This window comes from Lepidochelys olivacea (assembly GCF_965140295.1).
Source record: "Lepidochelys olivacea isolate rLepOli2 genome assembly, chromosome: 2".
In the NCBI taxonomy this organism is placed as follows: Eukaryota; Metazoa; Chordata; order Testudines; family Cheloniidae; genus Lepidochelys; species Lepidochelys olivacea.
The window spans coordinates 11,953,558-11,975,234 of record NC_140412.1 but is presented as its reverse complement, the minus strand read 5'-3'; the positions used below and the strand labels follow the sequence as shown (position 1 = coordinate 11,975,234).

General features: G+C 45.9%; 1 protein-coding gene across 1 annotated transcript in view; it reads right to left on the bottom strand.

The window, feature by feature from the left end:
• COL22A1 (collagen type XXII alpha 1 chain) overlaps positions 1–21,677 on the bottom strand; it is a 333,446-nt gene that overhangs the window by 73,469 nt on the left and 238,300 nt on the right. Inside the window, exons 24-28 of the mRNA XM_084619138.1 lie at positions 12,265–12,309; positions 10,473–10,526; positions 9,411–9,464; positions 4,628–4,681; positions 4,120–4,164 (exon numbers count right to left, since the gene is read on the bottom strand). Of these exons, the coding sequence (XP_084475264.1) occupies positions 4,120–4,164; positions 4,628–4,681; positions 9,411–9,464; positions 10,473–10,526; positions 12,265–12,309 (252 nt within the window). The remainder of the gene's footprint in view (positions 1–4,119; positions 4,165–4,627; positions 4,682–9,410; positions 9,465–10,472; positions 10,527–12,264; positions 12,310–21,677) is intronic.

The window sequence follows — 21,677 nt, the reverse complement described above, 5'->3', positions numbered from 1 at the left end:
TAAATTAAGTTGTCATGGGATAAGAGGATAATCCTTTCATGGATTGAGAACTGATTAAAAGACAGGGAACAAAGGGTAGGAATAAATGGTAAATTTTCAGAATGGAGAGGGATAGCTAGTGGTGTTCCCCAAGGGTCAGTCCTAGGACCAATCCTATTCAACTTATTCATAAATGATCTGGAGAAAGGGATAAACAGTGAGGCGGCAAAGTTTGCAGATGATACTAAACTGCTCAAGATAGTTAAGACCAAAGCAGACTGTGAAGAACTTCAAAAAGATCTCACAAAACTAAGCGATTGGGCAACAAAATGGCAAATGAAATTTAATGTGGATATATGTAAAGTAATGCACATTGGAAAAAATAACCCCAACTACACATATAATATGATGGGTGTTAATTTAGCTACAACTAATCAGGAAAGAGATCTTGGAGTCATCGTGGATAGTTCTCTGAAGATGTCCACGCAGTGTGCAGCGGCAGTCAAAAAAGCAAACAGGATGTTAGGAATCATTAAAAAAGGGATAGAGAATAAGACGAAGAATATCTTATTGCCCTTATATAAATCCATGATACGCCCACATCTTGAATACTGAGTACAGATGTGTCTCCTCATCTAAAAAAGATACTAGCATTAGAAAAGGTTCAGAAAAGGGCAACTAAAATGATGAGGGGTTTGGAATAGGTCCCATATGAGGAGAGATTAAAGAGACCAGGACTTTACATTTTGGAAAAGAGGAGACTAAGGGGGAATAGGATAAGAGGTATATAAAATCATGAGTGGTGTGGAGAAAGTGAATAAGGAAAAGTTATTTACTTGTTCCCATAATATAAGAACTAGGGGCCACCAAATGAAATTAATGGGCAGCAGGTTTAAAACAAATAAAAGAAAGTTCTTCTTCACACAGTGCACAGTCAACCTGTGGAACTCCTTGCCTGAGCAGGTTGTGACGACTAGAACTATAACAGGGTTTAAAAGAGACGTAGATAAATTCATGGTGGTTAAGTCCATTAATGACTCTTAGCCAGGATGGGTAAGGAATGGTGTCCCTAGTCTCTGTTTGTCAGAGGATGGAGAAGGATGGCAGGAAAGAGATCACTTGATCATTACCTGTTAGGTTCACTCCCTCTGGGGCACCTGGCATTGGCCACTGTCGGCAGACAGGATACTGGACTGGATGGACCTTTGGTCTGACCCAGTGTGGCCATTCTTATGTTCCTATGTATTATCTTCTAGGTGTTTGCAAATTGATTGCTTTATTATTTGCTCCATTATCTTTCCGGGTACAGAAGTTAAGATGACTGGTCTGTAATTCCCACGGTTGTCCTTATTTCCCTTTTTATAGATTGGCACTATATATGCCCTTTTCTCTCTCCCGTCTTCCATAACTTTTCAAAAATAATCCCATTAACTTCAATGAGAGTTGGGCCAGGCCTGTAGAAGTCATCCTATCAGAGAGTTTTTCCTGATATTCTTCCAGATGTCACCCCTAATCTCATGTGTCACACAAAATAATTCACACTCCTTAGTGTTTACAGCCATCAGGTGCCTGCAGTCCGTTATCACATCCCCTCCTGGTTGACCCTGAGCTGAACAATAGCTACAGGCTGGGGACCGACTGGCTAAGTGGCAGCTCTGCAGAAAAGGACCTGGGGATTACAGTGGACAAGAAGCTGGATATGTGTCAACAGTGTGCCCTTGTTACCAAGAAGGCTAACGGCATATTGGGCTGCAATAGTAGGAGCATTGCCACAAGATTGATGGCAGTGATTATTCCCATCTATTCAGCACTGATGAGGCCACACCTTGCATCTAGTTTTGGGCTCCCCACTACAGAAGGGATGTGGACAAATTGGAGAGAGTCTAGCAGAGGGCAATGAAAATGACTAGGGGGCTGGGGCACATGATTTATGAGGAGAGGCTGAAGGAACTTGTCTTATTTAGTCTGCAGAAATGAAGAGTGAGGGAGGATTTGATAGCAGCCTTCAACTACTTGAAGGGGGGTTCCAAAGAGAATGGAGCTAGGTTGTTCTCAGTAGTGGCAGATGACAGAACAAGGAGCAATGGTCTCAAGTTGCAGCGGGGGAGGTCTAGGTTGGATATTAGGAAAAACTATTTCACTAGGAAGATGGTGAAGCACTGGAATGGGTTACCTGGGGAGGTGGTGGAATCTCCATCCTTAGGAGTTTTTAAGGCCTGGCTTGACAAAGCCCTTGCTGGGATGATTTAGTTGGGGTTGGTCCTGCTTTGAGCAGGGGGTTGGACTACATGACATCCTGAGGTCTCTTCCAAACCTAATCTTCTATGATTCTATGATATTGAGCTCTTTTAATCTTTTTTTTAATCCCCTGATGCTTTGCACTGGAGGACAGTCATCCTGCACGGGGCAGGAGGGCAGGTGTTGAGTACCATGGCCCCACCACCCCAAGATTTCTGACAGCATTAAATTCCTTCCAGGCCCCCCTGGGAGATGTACTGAATCAGCACATCCTCTGGCCAGCTGGATCCTGTCCTGCCTACATCTGGGACTCCGCTGGGCTGCTCCAAGCCCCCCACCTCCAGGCAGACTTCCCACCACGGGGAGCTGCTGCAGTTTGGAGTCCACCGCCTCTGTCTCTCACCAGGCTCCCTTGTTCTGGCTGCTGCTGCTGCTAATGCCACACTTGGACACAGAAATATCCAGCTGCAGGGGAATCTGATGAGAGATTGGAGGATCTGAGCCTGGATCCCTCTGCGGCCAGCTCCCTGAGCACTTGAGCATGACAGTAAAGTCTGTAATGGCTCAGAAAGGCCCCCTGACATGGGGAGCTCTTCACTAGTGAGGGGAGACGTGAGGATGGGTGCCACTCCTGGGGCAGCTCACTGAGAGGTGGAGAGAAGGAGAATCCAGAAAGCACTGCAAGATCTCCAAGAAGACCTTTGAAGGTTGTTCCATAAGAACCTGAGTGGGCACATTCAGTTTATTGAGAGTTGATCCATAAGGCACTGGAACAGCACCTGCAGCCCACTGAGGACTGCTACGTGAGATCCTGGATGAGTACCTGCAGATCACTGAGGGCCTCTCCATAAGATCCTGAACTTGCCCCCCCCTGTTCTCGCTGAACCAGAGTTCATGCTAAGCATGAGTTTACTGCTGGCATTGTGTCAGCATGACATTCACTGTGATTGTAGAGAGGGACTTGTTCCTGTGCATGGAGTCTGAGAAAAAGAACATCAAATATATTAAAACCTGTCAATACAATGACAGCATGCACTGAACCTGAGCACTTTGGATTCCGAATAAACACGTCCACATTAAACCAGGCCAGTTTCTGTTTCATCCCAATCCCTATTTACAGTCACATGCCCGATTCTCCTCTCTCTCCCACCTGTGTCAGGTCAGTATAACCCATCTGCTTCTCTGGGGTGACTCCCTCTTTACACTGGGTGTGAGCAGCAGTGGAAGCAGGGACTTTCCTCATGAATCTTCCTTTGCTGATGTTTGTTTACTGTATTTGGAAAGCTGGTATGGGGGTAACCATACAAACATCCCAGTTGGGTGTTTCTGCCTCAGCCCCAATCCATGGCTTATGCTCAAGGACAGCCCTAGAGATTCACAGGTTCCCCGCTGAGCTCAGCTTCTACCAGAGGCAGCCAGAAGCCACAGGATACAGGGACAACTTTGCTACCTCTGTTCCACAAGAGACCTGTCATGTGGGGCACTTTCCCTGGCAAGTACAACTCATAGCTGTAGCATCTGGAGAGACAGTGACAACTCTCCCCACTGCATTGTATGGTTACAAGGAGGCCCCTGCCTCTCAGAAGTCCCACCAGCACTCTGGACTGATGCTGTGTGCTCAGGAGAACAGGTGCATCTGCCTAGGCCTCTCTGCTTTCCTTCTCTTTGCTGTCCACCATGCATGAGACCAGACTTTCCGGGATGCCCAGGCAGTTGGGCTTTATCCCCATTTAATCAGAGCTTCCCCCACATTCTAGCTGACCATAAATTGGATCATTCCAAACACGGCTAATTCAGTCTTCAGTCAGAGTCAAACCAAAATTATTTTATCTAGTTGCTGATGGAACGATTTAGTCCCAGGTCTGGTTCCTATGCACTGCTAAGACAATTTTGCCTGCTCACCTTCTCACCAGCTAGACCAGGTGGACCGTGATCTCCCCTCTCACCCTGGAAAGACAAAAGCACAGCTTTAGTATTACAGGGAACCAATGCCCCTTAACACTGCCTGATAATCAAGATGTTACACCCCATATCACCGTACAGCAAAACAGATGTTTCATAGGAGTTCCTTCCTCCTTCTCCAACCCAGATCTAGAAATGGGTCCCCCTACATGGCCCACAGGGAGCAGCAGGATCCAATACACCCGAGCCAACCTCCTAAAACGTCAGTGTCAGATCCTGAGTCCTAGTTGGGTCCATGTCTATGTACGATGGCACCTTGTGGCAGAATTAACTGCACAGAGGGACAGGGACCTGCTTCTCCTTTCCCTTACACCAGTGTTACACAAATGTAAGGCCATCAACGTCAGCAGGGCTACACCTGCTTACACTGATATAAATGAAATCAAAATCGGGCTCTGGCAGATTCAATTCATGCTTACAAAGAGCTCTATGAATTGGAATTCCTTACCTTGGGACCAGCTTTCCCAGGAAAACCTTCCTCTCCCCTCTCTCCTTGTTCTCCCTGAAAGGAACACAAATGGACATTAACAGAACAACTCTCCAGGGGTGCAGTAAATGTGCAGACAACTGTCTGAGCAGGAAGCCGGGGGGGTTCAGATCTCCAGTAATTCCGTGTGTGGGTGTGTGTACACACGCTTTGTTTGTTTCCTGAGATGCCTTGTCCACTCTTGACAAATGTGTATACAAAACCCCAAAGGTCATTAGATTCCATTCTGGAATAACATAGGACCAAATTCCTTCTGTGAACAACCTCAAGCCGTTGTGCAAGAGTAGTTCATCGTCAAAAATTCACTCCTTACCGGACATGCCAAACCTGCGGAAAAAAAATTGCTTGTAGGTTGTTGTTTGTTTGGCTTGTTGCTTCTTTTTGATCGGCTCCTGGCAAGCAGGGGCAAGGCTGGGAAAGAGTCAGGAGTGCACAGCGGGCCCACCGCAGTCCCAGACTGCATGCTGGGAGGATCTAGCCACATAGAGTGTTGGCATTCTTAGGGATTGGCTTGTTTTGGCCTTGTTTTGAAATGGGATTAGCTTGATTTTGGGCTTATTGTGAAAGTCGGGGTGCTTATTTACCGCATGAAAGTTGGCAACTGTGTTCCTTACTTCCTGCCTGAATTTGTCTAGCTTCAGCTTCCAGCCACTGGACTGTGTTATACCTTTTCCTGCTAGACTGAAGAGCGTGTTATTAAATATTTGTTCCCCATGAATGTACTTATAGACTGTGACTAAGTTGTCCCTTAACCTTCTCTGTGTTCAGCTGAATAGATGGAGCTCCTTGAGTCTATCACTGTAAAGCAGGTTTTCTCATCCTTTAACACAGGCTGGCAGCTGCAGGCACAAGAGGTGTAGGAACTGCCACCAGCAGTCCAAGTTTGCTCCTGGCTTCACCATTCATAATGCTGCCACCTAACTCCAGTGGAGAAGGAGAGCTGCTTAGAGCCATCACAGAGCCTTTTTCCTTAATGCTCCAGTAAGGACTGATGGTGACTCAAGTGAGAACACTTCTCCCATCAAAGCAGGACACACACCTCTTCTCCGCCTGGATTGCCATGTAGGGAAGGATGCTGGTTTTTAAACCTATCATTCTGAGCAGTATTTATTGTATTTTGTTCCTGTTGCACTTAATCCCTGTGAGAGGATACCACAACCAGGACACGGTTCAAAGCTGCCTGGCTGTCATGTGATCCAGCAGGAGAGTTAAAGGAAGGGTGTGTTCTCTTTCCAGTGGCTGGGACAGGCAAGGGCAAAACCTGTGGGGACTTCAGCCCGCATTTGCTGGGTGTTACTCGTGGGCTTTGGGTGTCTGAATAATTGTGCCCTGAGAAGAGAGTCTGAACTGGACTCGGGCATGACACTGGTACTGAGATACAATCCCCCTGTGGCCTCTGGCAAGATTTGTAACTGTACTTAGCAGTTCTGCATCAGCCTCTTTGCCAGCAAACAGTAGAAGGAGGCAAATTTAGATTAAGGAGAGGTGATGAGAAAGTCATTCTCTCTCCTGCTGTTCATGGGACTGTGGCACTCTGTGCTTCAAAGCAGCACCCTGAAACCCCCATATTCACCACTGTCATATAATTACAATATGTTTTGTACAAAGTATGGCTTGTATCATTTTACAAGGCTTGATCTGTTGAATATTAATATCCGGTTGGATCATATGTACTCTCATTGTATGGGAAGTTATGACATTTTCATAGAATTGTAGAAGATGAGGGTTGAAAGATACCTCAGGAGGTCATCTAGTCCAACCCCCTGCTCAAAGCAGGACCAACCCCAACTAAATCATCCCAGCCAGGGCTTTGTCAAGCCGGGCCTTAAAAACCTCTAAGGATGGAGATTCCACCTCCTCCCCAGGTAACCCATTCCAGTGCTTCACCACCCTCCTACTGAAATAGTTTTTCCTAATATCCAACCTAGACCTCCCCCACCGCAACTTGAGACCACTGCTCCTTGTTCTGTCATCTGCCACCAGTGAGAACAGCCAAGCTCCATCCTCTTTGGAATCCCCCATCAGGTAGTTGAAGGCTGCTATGAAATCCCTCCTCATTCTTCTCTTCTGCAGACTAAATAACCCCAGTTCCCTCAGCCTCTCCTCAGAAGTCATGTGTTCCAGACCCCTAATCATGTTTGTTGCCCTCCTCTGGACTCTCTCCAATTTGTCTACATCCTTTCTGTAGTGGGGGGGGGCCCAAAAATGGACGCAATACTCGAGATGTGGCCTCACCAGTGCTGCATAGAGGAGAATAATCACTTCCCTCGATCTTCTGGCAATGCTCCTACTAATACAGCCCAATATGCCATTAGCTTTGTTGGTAACAAGGGCACCCTGTTGACTCATATCCAGCTTCTCTTCCACTGTAATATCCAGGTCATTTTCGCACTCTGCACTTGTCCTTCTTGAATCTCATCAGATTTCTTTTGGCCCAATCCTCCAATTTGTCTAGGTCACTCTGAACCCTATCCCTACCCTGCAGCATATCTACCTCTCCCCCCAATTTAGCGTCATCCACAAACTTGTGAGGATGCAGTCCATCCCGTTGTCCAGATCATTAATGAAGATGTTGAACAAAAACGGCCCCAGGACCGACCCTTGGGGCACTTTGCTTGATACCGGCTGCCAACTAGACATTGAGCTGTTGATCCCAAAGATCTAGCTAGCTTTATATCCACCTTATAGTCCATTCATCCAATCCATACTTCTTTAACTTGCTGGCAAGAATACTGTGGGAGACTGTGTCAAAAGTTTTGCTAAAGTCAAGGTATATCACGTTCACCGCTTTCCCCATATCCACAGAGCCAGTTATCTCATCATAGAAGGCAATCAGGCTGGTCAGGCATGACTTGCCCTTGGTGAATCCATGTTGACTGTTCCTGATTACCTTCCTCTCCTCCAAGTGCTTCAAAATGGATTCCTTGAGGACCTGCTCCATGATTTTTCCAGGGACTGAGGTGAGGCTGACCGGTCTGTAGTTCCCCGATTCTCCTTCTTCCCTTTTTTAAAGATGGGCACTACATTTGCTTTTTTCCAATCATCTGGGACCTCCCCTGATCACCACAAGTTTTCAAAGATAATGGCCAACGGCTCTGCAGTCACATCAGCCAACTCCCTCAGCACCCTTGGGTGCATTGGATCCGGCCCCATGGACTTGTGCATGTCCAGCTTTTCTAAATAGTCCTTAACCTGTTCCTTCACCACTGATGGCTGCTTACCTCCTCTGCATACTATGCTGCCCAGTGCAGCAGTCTGGGAGCTGCCCTTGTCTGTTAACACCAAGGCAAAAAAAACATTGAGTACTTCAGCTTTTCCTGCATCATCTGTCACTGTGTTGCCTCTCCCATTCAGTAAGGGTCTCACACTTTCCCTGACCTTCTTCTTGTTGCTAACATACCTGTAGAAACCCTTCTTGTTACTCTTCACATCCCTTGCTAGCTGCAACTCCAATTGTGTTTCGGCCTTCCTCATTACACCTCTGCATGCTCAAGCAATATTTTTATACTCCTCCCTAGTCATCTGTTCAAGTTTCCACTTCTTGTAAGCTTCATTTTTGTGTTAAGCTCACCAAAGATTTCTCTGTTAAGCCAAGCTGGTCGCCTGCCACATTTGCTATGTTTTGCTATGTGTGTGTTACTGAAGTATGTTGTGAGCTTCGGAACACCCAAAACCAGCCTTTCAGGTGCAACAATGGAGGAGCCAGACATGCTGATGGCCTGTTAAAGGAGTCCACACTTCCAACGACTATCCTAGAAGCTGTATACTATAAAGACTTCTCAGAGATAGCATGTAGACAATGGAGACTGCTTGACTCATGTCATAGCCAAGGATCTTTCCAGCAAGCTGTAAGAAACTATAAAAAGGGAAGTGACATCATCACTTGGCCTTTCTCCCACCAAAACTCATCACTTGAAAAAAAGTCTGGAGAACAAAGCCTGAACTGGGGAGGTGGTCCCAGGCTGGAAAGGCAAATCCCAGCTTGTGTATGAAGGAACTATACCATCAGGGTGAGACATTACTTGATTCAAATCCTGTCTAGTTTATAGAACTCAGATTGTGATTTTACTTTTATTTCTAAGGTAACCAACTTTGATCTATATGCTTACTACTTATAATCACTTAAAATCTATCTTTCTGTAGTTAATACATCTGTGTTATATTTTACCTTAAACAGTGCCTTTTGGCTGAAGTGCTTGAGAAATCTGTTCAGTGTATAAAAGCGGGTGCATACTCTCTCCACTTTGAGGGTGGGGTGGACTGGGTAATAAACTTACACTGGTCAGGCTTCTGACCAGGACAGGATGGTACAGCCCTGGGGTCCTAGGCTGGGGAGCTGTGGGTTTTGGCTGGAGCCTCTCTATTGTTAGTTCATGAGTGGCTATGGAGAAGCACTCATGTAACTCAGCTGGGTGTGTCCCTGCCTGTTGATGGCTGTGTAAGTGCAATACTTGGAGAGGCTGACAGCTTGTCACAGCATCACAGTGTGAGATGGAGCATAGGTTGGTATGCCAGAGGGCTCAGCTGTACCCCAGTTCCAGGTTGCACTGAATACACCCTGCGGCTGAATACACCCTGTGCCAAATTCAATACAGGAGCTTCAGCTGATTTGCCCTGAAGCTGCACCTGCTGGCTCACTGAAGTGGAATGGATGAGAATCTAGCATGGAGGAGTTTGGCACTCTGTCCACAGAGTAAGATCAGTCAGAGAATAGTGTTAAGTTGAGATATCCTGTGCCACTTGCCTTTTGGCCTGGAAGTCCAGGAAGACCATTTAATCCATCCTTGCCAGGTGATCCCTAAACAAGAGAAAATTATCAGCTGTGGGAGACCACTTACGTTCAGACCATTTTAAACCAGGACTCTTTTAGCATCCAGCTGATAGGAGATACATATGACCTCATTGTGCTCTCTTTTATGCTGGTTTTAAGAACAAGCAGAATCAGCCCCATTGTTTCTTTGCTGAGTTTTTACATTTCTGTTCTATTTTCCATCTGAATCACAGGAAAACATCCTGTGTTCCCTAGGCCAATGAGGCATCTCCTATCCAATAAACCAGTCTTGGTAAATGGCCACTGGATGTCACTGTTGCTGCAGAAAAAGAACAGCAAGCACCTTAGAGACTATAAATAAATTGGTTCTTAAATAAGTTTGGAGATGGTATCTTTACTCATCGGTTCCCACTTTCTTCTGCCTCCAAGGATAAAATAGTCTGTCTCCTTCTTTAAGTGTCAGCAATTTATTAACCATACAATCTATCAAATCGACGTGAAAGCACCAGTTAGCAGAATCATCATGACAATGATTGTCTAATGTATTAGAAAGGTAGGAAAGAATCTTGTCTTAACACAGCCACTGAAGAACCTCACAAATTGTGGGAGTGCCTATTAAAGCCAATTATATCCTAGTTGATCTGCCCTGGCATTAAACACCCAAAGGAAATTGCTTTGCTGTTCTAAGATGGAGATTTTGCTTCAGTTCACATGCCTGGTTTGGAAAGCTTGTGGTTTTAAAGAACTGCATGTTGCAATAATTTGGGGGGAGTAATAAAAAAAAGGATTGCCTGAATGTATTCTTGTACTGAAATCCCAAAGTACGTGTATGACAGATTCTTGCTTCAGCCAGCAGAGGTGTTTGAATCCAGGATTTCTCTTGCTAAAAGTATAAGTCTCTAGTGCATGAGAAGGAAGTCTCCAACTGTACCAGACTCATTAACCTTTTATGTGGATAAGCTACTAGAAAGAGGGTGTGAGTTAGACATGCACAGTCATAGAAGATGGAAATGAAAGCAGCAATTCAGAACTTACAGCTGGTCCTGGCAGTCCAGTTTTACCAGAAACACCAATTTCTCCAGGCAATCCCTAGAAACAAAACCACAGTAGGGAACTGTTAGCATTCAGGCCTTTGCAATGCAGTGACATTCCGCTACTACAGTTTACCGACTTCCGCTCAGATAGATCAGCACAACTTGCCCCCTCACAAAGGCCTGTTTCTACTTTGGGAACTAGGAGTAGTTGTAAAAGTGGGTGTATATATGCCTGAGGGGATTCAGCCCCCCCAAATAAAAAAGTCTGCGCACAATATTTTAAAATTCTGCAAAATTCTGTATAATTTTATTAGTCAAAATACAACTATTTGCTGACAAGTATTTTGAAATAAAATACCAAAATAATTGAAAATGGTGTGATTATATTGTTACTGTGTTATTTTGACAAAATAAAAGTATGCAGAATTTTGCAGAATTTTAAAATTTTTAATTTTTTGATGCAGAATTTCCTCAAGAGTACCAAGGTTCTGTGTGGCACAATCTGGGTGTGGGCAGCATGTCTGGAGGTCCTGGGGGTGGGATCTGGATACACAGGAGCTTGTTTGGGGCTCTGGGTGCAGGGGGAATGGGACTCTGCAGGAGAGTCTAGGTGAAGGTGGTTAGGGCTCAGCGGGGGGGGTTGTCTACGTGTGGGGGATTCAGTGTGGGGGAGTGGGGCTTGGTGGGGTGGGGGTCAGGGTGCATCTCATTGGGGCTCAGTGGAGTGGGGGTGTAAGTGTAGGGGGCTCCTGATGCAGGTGGTGAGGCTCAGGGAGGTGGAGGTTTGGGGGCAGGGGCTCCTCATGCAGGGCGTGAGGCTTGTCAGGGTGAGGTTTGGTGGGGGGTTCTGGGTACGAGGGGTTCCCGCTGCTGTGGGGGTTCAACGGAGGGGTTCCAGATGCAGACGCAGGTGAGGCTTGGAGGGGGGTTTGTGAGGAGAGGAGTCCAGATGCACAGGGGTTGGGAGGACGGGGAGCTGCTCCCTTTACAGTGACTCCTCCCTCCCGTAGGCTGAGGAGTGATGGGGCCAGGAGGTCGGGAAAGGGTCACTGTACAGGGAGCTGCTCCCCATCTGCCCAACCCCTGTGCATTTGGATTCTCCCCCCTCCCCCCCCTGCACCAAACCCCTCCTGCCAAGACTCACTCCCTGCACCCAGACTCCCCGGCCAATCCCCCAGTGCCCCATTGTGCAGAGCTTCCTGCACCTGGGGAAGGTTTCTAGGGGTTGATCTGACCCAGCCCTGGCTGCTCCGTGCAGGGGAGAGCGAGAGGGAACTGATCCCTCATCCTCCTTCTCTTCCCTCCCCTCATCATGCAGCTGGGACTGAAGTCCCCGGGTGACCATGGCATCCCCGGTCTCCTCTCCCCCCCACCCCACCCTTGACTTACCTCTCCCCCGGCTGCTTTGGGTGCCCGAACAGATGGGCCCATGCTGCCGGGGAGAGGTGAGTGAGCACTGATGCAGCTGCTCTTTGATTCCCCACAGAACCCATTTTTCTGTCGGGAAGCAACGAGACTCTTCAGGGGGACGTGCTTCTGTGCACGTGCAGTTGCACAGAACTTCGCCAGGAGTAAGTGCAGAGGAGCCATCACATGAAGTCAACCAGTGCTTCAGAATGAGGAAGCGTGAGCATGAATATGTCCTAGCCAAAGGCCTGATCTGACTCCCACTGAAGCCAAGGGCAAAGCTCCCACTGAAGTCTACGGAAGCGGGCCTGAGCCTTAGTTACTTCAGAATGCCGTTTCTGACCTTTTACAACCAAACAAAGAAAAACGTAAGCATGTTTCCTTACTGGAGCACCAGGAGGGCCAGCAACACCAGGAGGCCCGATTGGACCCTGCAAGGAAAGAAAGAAAGAAAAATGTTTTATCAAACCCAGTGACATCCCATCTAGAGCGTGAAAGGAGCAATCTTCCACTGGGCACAGGGTGTTCTGCTCCCTATAGCTGATTCTAATCACACGCAACACCGACCCTTATTTGAAAAAAGAGGACAGATGCCAGAAGTGAGCTCCCTGGAAGCCTGTATTCATGAGCAGAACAGAATCACCAGCTTTGCACAGGCAGCCTCTTAAGCCACTAACTACTCTCCCTGCAAGGTGAACTCCAGACCTGTCCCTGATGCAAGAAATGAGTGAGGCTCAGGCAATCAAGGCTATCTCACAAGGCAGAGACTGTCCAGTGAAACATTCTAGCCACAGTAAACCTAATTTAATCCCGATTAAGGTTGTTTCAAAGAGAAGCTAAGGAGCAAGTAGTTTACCTCCAACACCAGATTTCTGAAATAAATAATGAATGAGACAGGGTTAGCTGGATTTTTTAAAAATGTGATTCTACCTATATGCCTTCAAATGACTAGACCTGATACAATAGGTCCGATATTTTAAAACAAAAACTCCACACCTGCAGTTTTGCCCATTGGCCCTGTCATTTGAGTAGTAAATTGTCAACACAAAAATGGTGTACAAAGTGGTCTCAGTGTGTTAAACAAGTTGGAGATGGAAATGCCCTATCTTTTCAACTGTGCCCACGCTCGATTGCCTGCAGTATAGCAGCAATTGCTTTGGCCAGTCTGGTTTTAACTGGCTCAGGTAATAGGCATTACACCACTTCCCTTGGGAAAATATTTCCGACATTATAACCCTCACTGTAGCAATGAGATTTGCTCACAGGCTCAAAGGCTGAAGGCAACATTATAATCATGTAGTCTGGCCACCTGCACATTGCAGGCCACTGAACCTCACCCACCCACTCCTGTAATACACCCCTAACCTCCGGCTGAGTTACTGAAGGCTTCAAATCTTGATGTAAAGACTTTCAGTTACAGAGAATCGACCATTTACTCTAGTCCAAACCAACAAGTGACCCGTGCCCTACACTGCAGAGGAAGGCAAAAAACCCCAGGGTCTCTGCCAATCTGACCTGGGGGAAAACTCCTTCCTGACCCCAAATATGGCAATCAGTTAGACCCTGAGCATGTGGCTGAGACCCACCAACCAGACATCTGGGAAAGAATTCTCTGTAGTAACTCAGAGCCTGCCCCAGCTAGTGTCCCAACATTAGCCTTTGGGGATATTTGCTAATAGCAGTCGCGGAGGGCCATATGCCATTGTAAGCAACCTCATCAGACCATCCCCCATTAACTTATTATCACAGGGCATTTCCTCAGCTACGTGGTGTGCCACACTATCTAGCCTGTTTCTGTCACCTCACAGTCCTAAACACATCCAGGTTGCTTTCCTTTCACCACATGTATCTTATTCCTCTGCACTTTTACACACAGAACAGAACAGAACAGAACAGTGGCATCTTCTAACCTGAGCTTTCCCTGTACCCTCACAGCTCACCTTTTGAGCTCTCCCTCTAAGCTTCCTCTTGCTTCCTATTTCTTCTACTTATATCCTCCCAATTACATCATTAGCCCAGTAATTACCACCCAGGTGCTCATAATCTGCTAACAGAAAGTATTCCTTTGCTCACAGCTGAGCCTGCGGCAGCACCAGTAAACAGAGCATTGTTGCTAGCACTCTGTTAGGTATCAAGCGCTTCTTGAAACAAGTTAGGGTCTTTTGCTTTCACTGCTCCCCTCGGAAAGCTGTCCCAGAACGTCACTCCTCTGATGGTTAGAAACTTTTGTCTAATTTCAAGCCTCAACTTGTTGGTCGCCATATGATATCCATTTGTTCTTGTGCCAATGCTGGCTCTTAACTTAAATATGCTTGAGCTGGTAAGAATGCTGGCCAACACTGTCAAACTCAGATGCCTAAAGTTAGACACCAACTTCCGTAATTAGGCACCTAAAGAAGTAGTGTGATTTTCAGAGGTGGGGAGGCCCCTGCTCAGGAGGGAAAGGGATGTGGGTCTCTGCTCGGAGAGAGAGGTAACGGCTAGAGGGCTGAGACCTGACGGGGCATCCCATGAGCAAACCAGGGAGGGGGTCAAAGGTGTATATACCCCAAAATTGCAGTACTGGGTCCCTTCAGCACGCACTGAAGACCTAGGATGGGATTGCTCATGTGCTTAAAGTTAAGCATGTGTTAAAAAGCTTTGGTGGATTGGGGCCTAAACAAATAAAGTGGGAAGAAAGGCAAGAAAAGTGACTGGGAAGTCAAATGTAGCCTGCCTGTCTCTGGTTAGCACCACAGCTCTATTTACTTTCAGTTTTCCAGCAGGGTTTTGTAGAGAGTGCTGAGGCGTATATTTTGGAAGTGCCCTGTATAAAGAATTAAATGGAACTGGAGACAGACCGAAGAACAAAAATGACAAGTCAGCACTTTGGCCAACAAATCCTAGCAGTGTTACTATTCAATATCACAGGTCACGGACCAAGGTTATACTTGTTCTTTTTGAAGGAAGAGGTGAGAGAGGGAAAAAGAGGAGACGGCAGCAGCGAGAATGAAGGATGAGGCGCTGGTGGTGACTCGGCCTTTCAGATAAGGTAGCAGGCATATGAAATTACAACTTTAGAATACATGGAAGAACAGGGAGTTGAAAAATTGTCAGCATCTTACCAGTAGAGGGGGCAAAGTAATCAGGAATGGGATCAGTTGAGACTCACTGACCTTGCTGCAGTTCTGTACCTTATACAGCAACTCAGGCTAGCATAGATATGAGGCCATCACCACCATAACATTATTATTATTCAGAGCGAGCCTGAGGTGCGTGCAGAACTTGACAATCATATGGGAGACCAGGAGCAGAGTCTCTAGGCAATACCGACATCAGTTGGCATGATCTAAGGTTAAGCAAGAAGTCCTGCTCAGGAGAGTTGTAATTGCACATGGCTCCAACAGACTCCCCTGCACTGCGGGTCTCTGCAGCCAGAAAGCGCTCCCCTCAAACTGGACTGTGCTAGTCAGGAAGAGGCCACAGCCAGGACAACTTGCACCTAGCTATGCTAGTGAGAGAATCAAGGCCAAGAAGGAACAGTGTAAATCAGCCCAGTGAAAGAGATAAAGCAACAGGTACTGTTGAGACAATCAGTGATGACTGTGGAAGGACACTTAGAACATGGGAAGTGAAGGGACTGGTATTAAAGAAGGCAGGAAGCTTGGAGTTGGAGGCAGAGACAAAGGTGTTGATCCCATTCCTGCAGAAGCCAATGACACATGGAAACAGGAGGATTAGGCCCATTGTGAGCAGACAGGAGAGAGGAAGAGGTCAGTGATGGACTGGCCTGAGATGGTTGGAATGCTGAAACCAGCCTGACCTGCAGTTTGCTTGGCTGGGCACAATTAAAATTATTCCTATATAGTGTTTTTGAAAGGCCTGTCAGAAGAGATGCATTTTACGGAGGAATTTGAACAAAGAGAGGGGATGGCAGTGGCAAACAAGCAAGGCAGAGAGCCCTCAACATGGCACTGTGTGGACGAAGGCTCAGAGACAGGAATGCAAGGAGGTGTTAAAGAAGGGAGTCTTGTGAGGTGCAGAGGCGGGAGGTTGCATGAGAGGAAAAAAATATTTTTTTAATTGCAATTACTCAGTGGCTTTGAGCTTCTGCTCACTCTGAACTAAATATAAATTAGTTCTGATTTCTATGAAAAACAAACTCTACCAGGTATTTAAATAGTGGGAAACATAGGAGCTGCCAGACTGGATTAGACTCATGGGCTGTCTAGTCCTGTACCGTGTCTAAGACAGTAGCCTGCACCAGATGCTACAGAAGATGGTGAAAGAAATCCCACAGAAGGCAGATGTGGAATATCTGCCCACTGGGGAGTTTCATCCTAACCCCTAATAGTCAGAGCCTGACTTAAACCTGAAGCATAAGGTATTATATCCATTCCCAAGGTCTTTATTAATTATTATTATTATTATTATTTATTTACTATGGCAACTTTGGATATTCTTGCTATCCACATAAACATCTAATCCCCCTCTGAATCTTGCCAAGTTCTTGGCCTCAACAACACCATGTAGCAATGAGTTTCACATTCTAAGCATGCTTATTGGTACTATTAATAATTCAATTGCAAACTTTTTCTATCACAACCATCATGACACATCCTAAAGCAGGCTGATTATGCACAAACACAAGACTGATTCACCTACATAGGTGCAGGCATGTGCAATCTACAAAACTGCACCCTGGTGGGACAACTATGCTGGCGGAGGCCTCCTCAGGGGGAAGGAAGCTTTAATTTATATTGCCAGGGCTCCCTGGGAGATTCACTGAATGAGAACACCTTCTGGACAGCCCCTGCAGCCAGCTTTCTGGGCAACGCTGCCAGCTCTAGAGCAAAGGAGTCGTTTACCACTACATCTCCTGCTCCTGGCAGATTTATTGCCACCAGGGGTATGCCGGCTTGGTTGCCCTAACTGATCAGAGCCAATAGATAGAAAGTGCCATGGTCACACACACAGAACCTGCAGAAATCTGTCATGTCCTTGTCCCCTTTAAAGTCTTTTCTGCTGTGATGCTTATAGCAAATCGATTTGACTTGTATACAAATTGCCTATGGTTGTTCCCCTTCCCCTGACTTCTGCCTGTTCTTAGAACCTGAGCACTCTGAAGCAGAGACTGTTCTTGAATCTGTGAAAAGGACCTACCCCATAGTGGGCACCGCCACAAAGAATTGTAATACATCAGCTATATTTTACCCCTAACATTTTACCCAAGCCAATCAGATCCTGCCATATGTCTTCTATATATCTCTTGTTGCTGATAATCAAGATTAAAGTAGAAATTGGTTTTACTGATGACCACTTTTAGTGATCATTCAATTGTACAGAACAAAACCCACTTTCCAAAAGCCAGTTCCCCGTGCTGTCCCTTTTAAATTCTGATCTGGGAGAGGGGAGGACACTGAGTTATAAGGGTCTTTCACTTTGATTTTGTTTGATTTCTTTTTTTCCAAAGGCCCAAACCATTTCACACCTTTCCGAGTGTCACTTAGCTGCAAAACACTTTACAGCTTGTGGGAGGTAGAACAAATTATACCCTGGCTGACCAGCCTCAGCATTAAAAGGCAAGAGAGTTATTTCCGTTTTTTTAATGTAACTGATGTGGGAAGTTCGATCCTCTTTGAATCTGGATACAACCGCTACCCACATCTCTTTATCATGGTGGAATGAGATTTCCTTTATGCAGCAATTTATGTTGATATAACTTTTTCTTTACATAGTATCAAGAGATAAGGGGAGGCAGAGCAATCTAGTAGAGCATAGAACAAAGCCAGGAGAACTGGGTTCTATTCCCAGTTTTGCGAGTGTGACTTCTTGTGTGGCCTTAAGCAATTTACTGCCATGCTCTGTGCCTCAGTTTCCCCATTTGTTAAATGACGATGAAGTCTGCCTCACAGGAATTTTGAGAGGCTGAATTCATGTTTTTAAAGTGAGAGGAGACCATCCCATGAAAGAGGCTATAAAAAAAGTGAAGCATTCCCATCCAGTTACCCTTGCACAGGAACTGTGCACACAAACCTTAACAGTGGTTAAGGCTCTTGTGAGCGTTCCTCATGCACCTAAAGTCAAAATATCAAAAACATTCACAGAACAACGAAAAGTTCTGAAAAAAATCAGTTTTGAAACACTGAATGAAAAATTTCTACATTTTTGATCAAATGAAAATGTTTCAACATTTCTGAACATTTTTTAAAATTTTGAACTGGCCTTTTGAAACATTTTTTTTTCCAAATGTTGATTCAAGCTGAAATATTTTGTTCAGACTTTCCCAATGGAAGTCAGAAAATTTTGAGACAACCACATTCTTCAATGGCAGGTTTCAGAGTAGAAGCCATGTTAGTCTGTATTCGCAAAAAAAAAAAAAAAAGGAGGACTTGTGGCACCATAGAGACTAACCAATTTATTTGAGCATAAGCTTTTGTGAGCTACAGCTCACTTCATCGGATGCATTCAGTGGAAAATACAGTGGGGAGATTTATATACACAGAGAACATGAAACAATGGGTGTTACCATACACACTGTAGTGAGAGTGATCACTTAAGGTGAGCTATTACCAGCAGGGAGGGCGGGGGGACCTTTTGTAGTGATAATCAAGGTGGGCCATTTCCAGCAGTTGGCAACAGCTCAAGCCATTTACAACACACACTTTGCTTCTCTACAAAAGAAAAAGGACACTAAACTATCTAAACTACTACATGCCACAAGGGGCCACAACAGTGGTTCCCTTAATCCACCCAGCAATATTGTTAATCTATCCAGCTATACCCTTAGCCCAGCAGAAAAATCTGTCCTACCTCGGGGCCTCTCCTTCTGCCCCTCCACCCCCATGAACATGATACAGTTCTGTGATGACCTAGAATCCTATTTTTGACGTCTCTGACTCAAGGAATATTTCCAACACACCTCCGAACAACATACTAACTCACAGAGACCTTCCTACCAAGACTACAAAAAGAAGTATTCTGGGTGGACTCCTTCTGAAGGTCGAAACAACAGACTGGACTTCTACATAGAGTGCGTCTGCCGATGTGCACAGGCTGAAATTGTGGAAAAGCAGCATCACTTCCCCCATAACCTCAGCCATGCAGAACACAATGCCATCCACAGCCTCAGAAACAACTCTGACATCATAATCAAAAAGGCTGACAAAGGAGGTGCTGTTGTCATCATGAATAGGTCGGAATATGAACAAGAGGCTGCTAGGCAGCTCTCCAACACCACTTTCTACAAGCCATTACCCTCTGATCCCACTGAGGGTTACCAAAAGAAACTACAGCATTTGCTCAAGAAACTCCCTGAAAAAGCACAAGATCAAATCCGCACAGACACACCCCTGGAACTCTGACTTGGGGTATTCTATCTGCTAGCCAAGATCCATAAACCTGGAATTCCTGGATGCCCCATCATCTCAGGCATTGGCACCCTGACAGCAGGAATGTCTGGCTACGTAGACTCCCTCCTTAGTCCCTACGCTACCAGCACTCCCAGCTACCTTCGAGACACCACTGACTTCCTGAGGAAACTACAATCCATCGGTGATCTTCCTGAAAACACCATCCTGGCCATTATGGATGTAGAAGCCCTCTACACCAACATTCCACACAAAGATGGACTACAAGCCGTCAAGAACACTATCCCCGATAATGTCACAGCAAACTTGGCAGCTGAACTTTGTGACTTTGTCTTCACCCATAACTATTTCACATTTGGAGACAATGTATACCTTTAAATCAGCAGCACTGCTATGGGTACCCGCATGGCCCCACAGTATGCCAACATTTTTATGGCTGACTTAGAACAGCGCTTCCTCAGCTCTCGTCTCATAAGGCCCCTACTCTACTTGCACTACATTGATGACATCTTCATCATCTGGACTCATGGAAAAGAAGCCCTTGAGGAATTCCACCATGATTTCAACAATTTCCATCCCACCATCAACCTCAGCCTGGACCAGTCCACACAAGAGATCCACTTCCTGGACGCTACAGTGCTAATAAGCGATGATCACATAAATACCACCCTATACCGGAAACCTACTGACCGCTATTCCTACCTACCTGCCTCCAGCTTTCACCCTGACCACACCACACGATCCATTGTCTACAGCCAAGCTCTACGATACAACCACATTTGCTCAGACAGAGACAAACACCTACAAGATCTCTATCAAGCATTCTTAGACCTACAATACCCACCTGCTGAAGTGAAGAAACAGATTGACAGAGCAAGAAGAGTACCCAGAAGTCACCTACTACAGGACAGGCCCAACAAAAAAAATAACAGAACGCCACTAGCCATTACCTTTAGCCCCAAACTGAAACCTCTCCAACGCATCATCAAGGATCTACGACCTATCCTGAAGGACGACCCATCACTCTCACAGATCTTGGGAGACAGGCCAGTCCTAGCCTACAGACAGCCCCCCAACCTGAAGCAAATACTCACCAGCAACCCATACCACACAACAGAACCACTAACCCAGGAACCTATCCTTGCAACAAAGCCTGATGCCAACTGTGTCCACATATCTATTCAGGGGACACCATCATAGGGCCTAATCACATCAGCCACACTATCAGAGGCTCGTTCGCCTGCACATCCACCAATGTGATATATGCCATCATGTGCCAGCAATGCCCCTGTCATAAATATAAAGGGAAGGGTAAACCCCTTTGAAATCCCTCCTGGCCAGGGGAAAGCTCCTCTCACCTGTAAAGGGTTAAGAAGCTAAAGGTAACCTCGCTGGCACCTGACCAAAATGACCAATGAGGAGACAAGATACTTTCAAAAGCTGGGAGGAGGGAGAGAAACAAAGGGTCTGTGTCTGTCTGTAGTCGTCTTGGCCGGGGACAGAACAGGAATGGAGTCTTAGAACTTTTAGTAAGTAATCTAGCTAGGTATGTGTTAGATTATGATTTCTTTAAATGGCTGAGAAAAGAATTGTGCTGAATAGAATAACTATTTCTGTCTGTGTATCTTTTTTGTAACTTAAGGTTTTGCCTAGAGGGGTTCTCTATGTTTTTGAATCTAATTACCCTGTAAGATATATACCATCCTGATTTTACAGGGGGGATTTCTTTATTTCTATTTACTTCTATTTTTTATTAAAAGTCTTCTTGTAAAACACTGAATGCTTTTTCATTGTTCTCAGATCCAAGGGTTTGGGTTTGTGGTCACCTATGCAAATTGGTGAGGCTTTTTATCCAACATTTCCCAGGAAAGGGGGGGTGCAAGTGTTGGGAGGATTGTTCATTGTTCTTAAGATCCAAGGGTCTGGGTCTGTAGTCACCTAGACAAATTGGTGAGGCTTTTTACCAAACCTTGTCCAGGAAGTGGGGTGCAAGGTTTTGGGAAGTATTTTGGGGGGAAGGACGCGTCCAAACAGCTCTTCCCCAGTAACCAGTATTAGTTTGGTGGTGGTAGCGGCCTGTCCAAGGGGTAATATTTTGTACCTTGGGGAAGTTTTGACCTAAGCTGGTAAAGATAAGCTTAGGAGGTTTTTCATGCAGGTCCCCACATCTGTACCCTAGAGTTCAGAGTGGGGGAGGAACCTTGACATGGTGGCACAGTGGTGGGATTAACCTGAAATCATTTTGAGATCCAGTTGAGATTTTTTGAACTAGAAATACAGATTTTAAAAAGGAATTTTTAGGAAGTCCAGAAGGCAGCTTTGAAACTGAAAGCAGCTTGGTTTCTCTCTGCTTTGTGGCCAAGCAGAGACAAAAGGGGATTATCTTGTGAATTGCAGGTTTTCTTTGCCTGGAGGCAGGGTACTTAACTCCTGCAGGGAAATTCACAGTC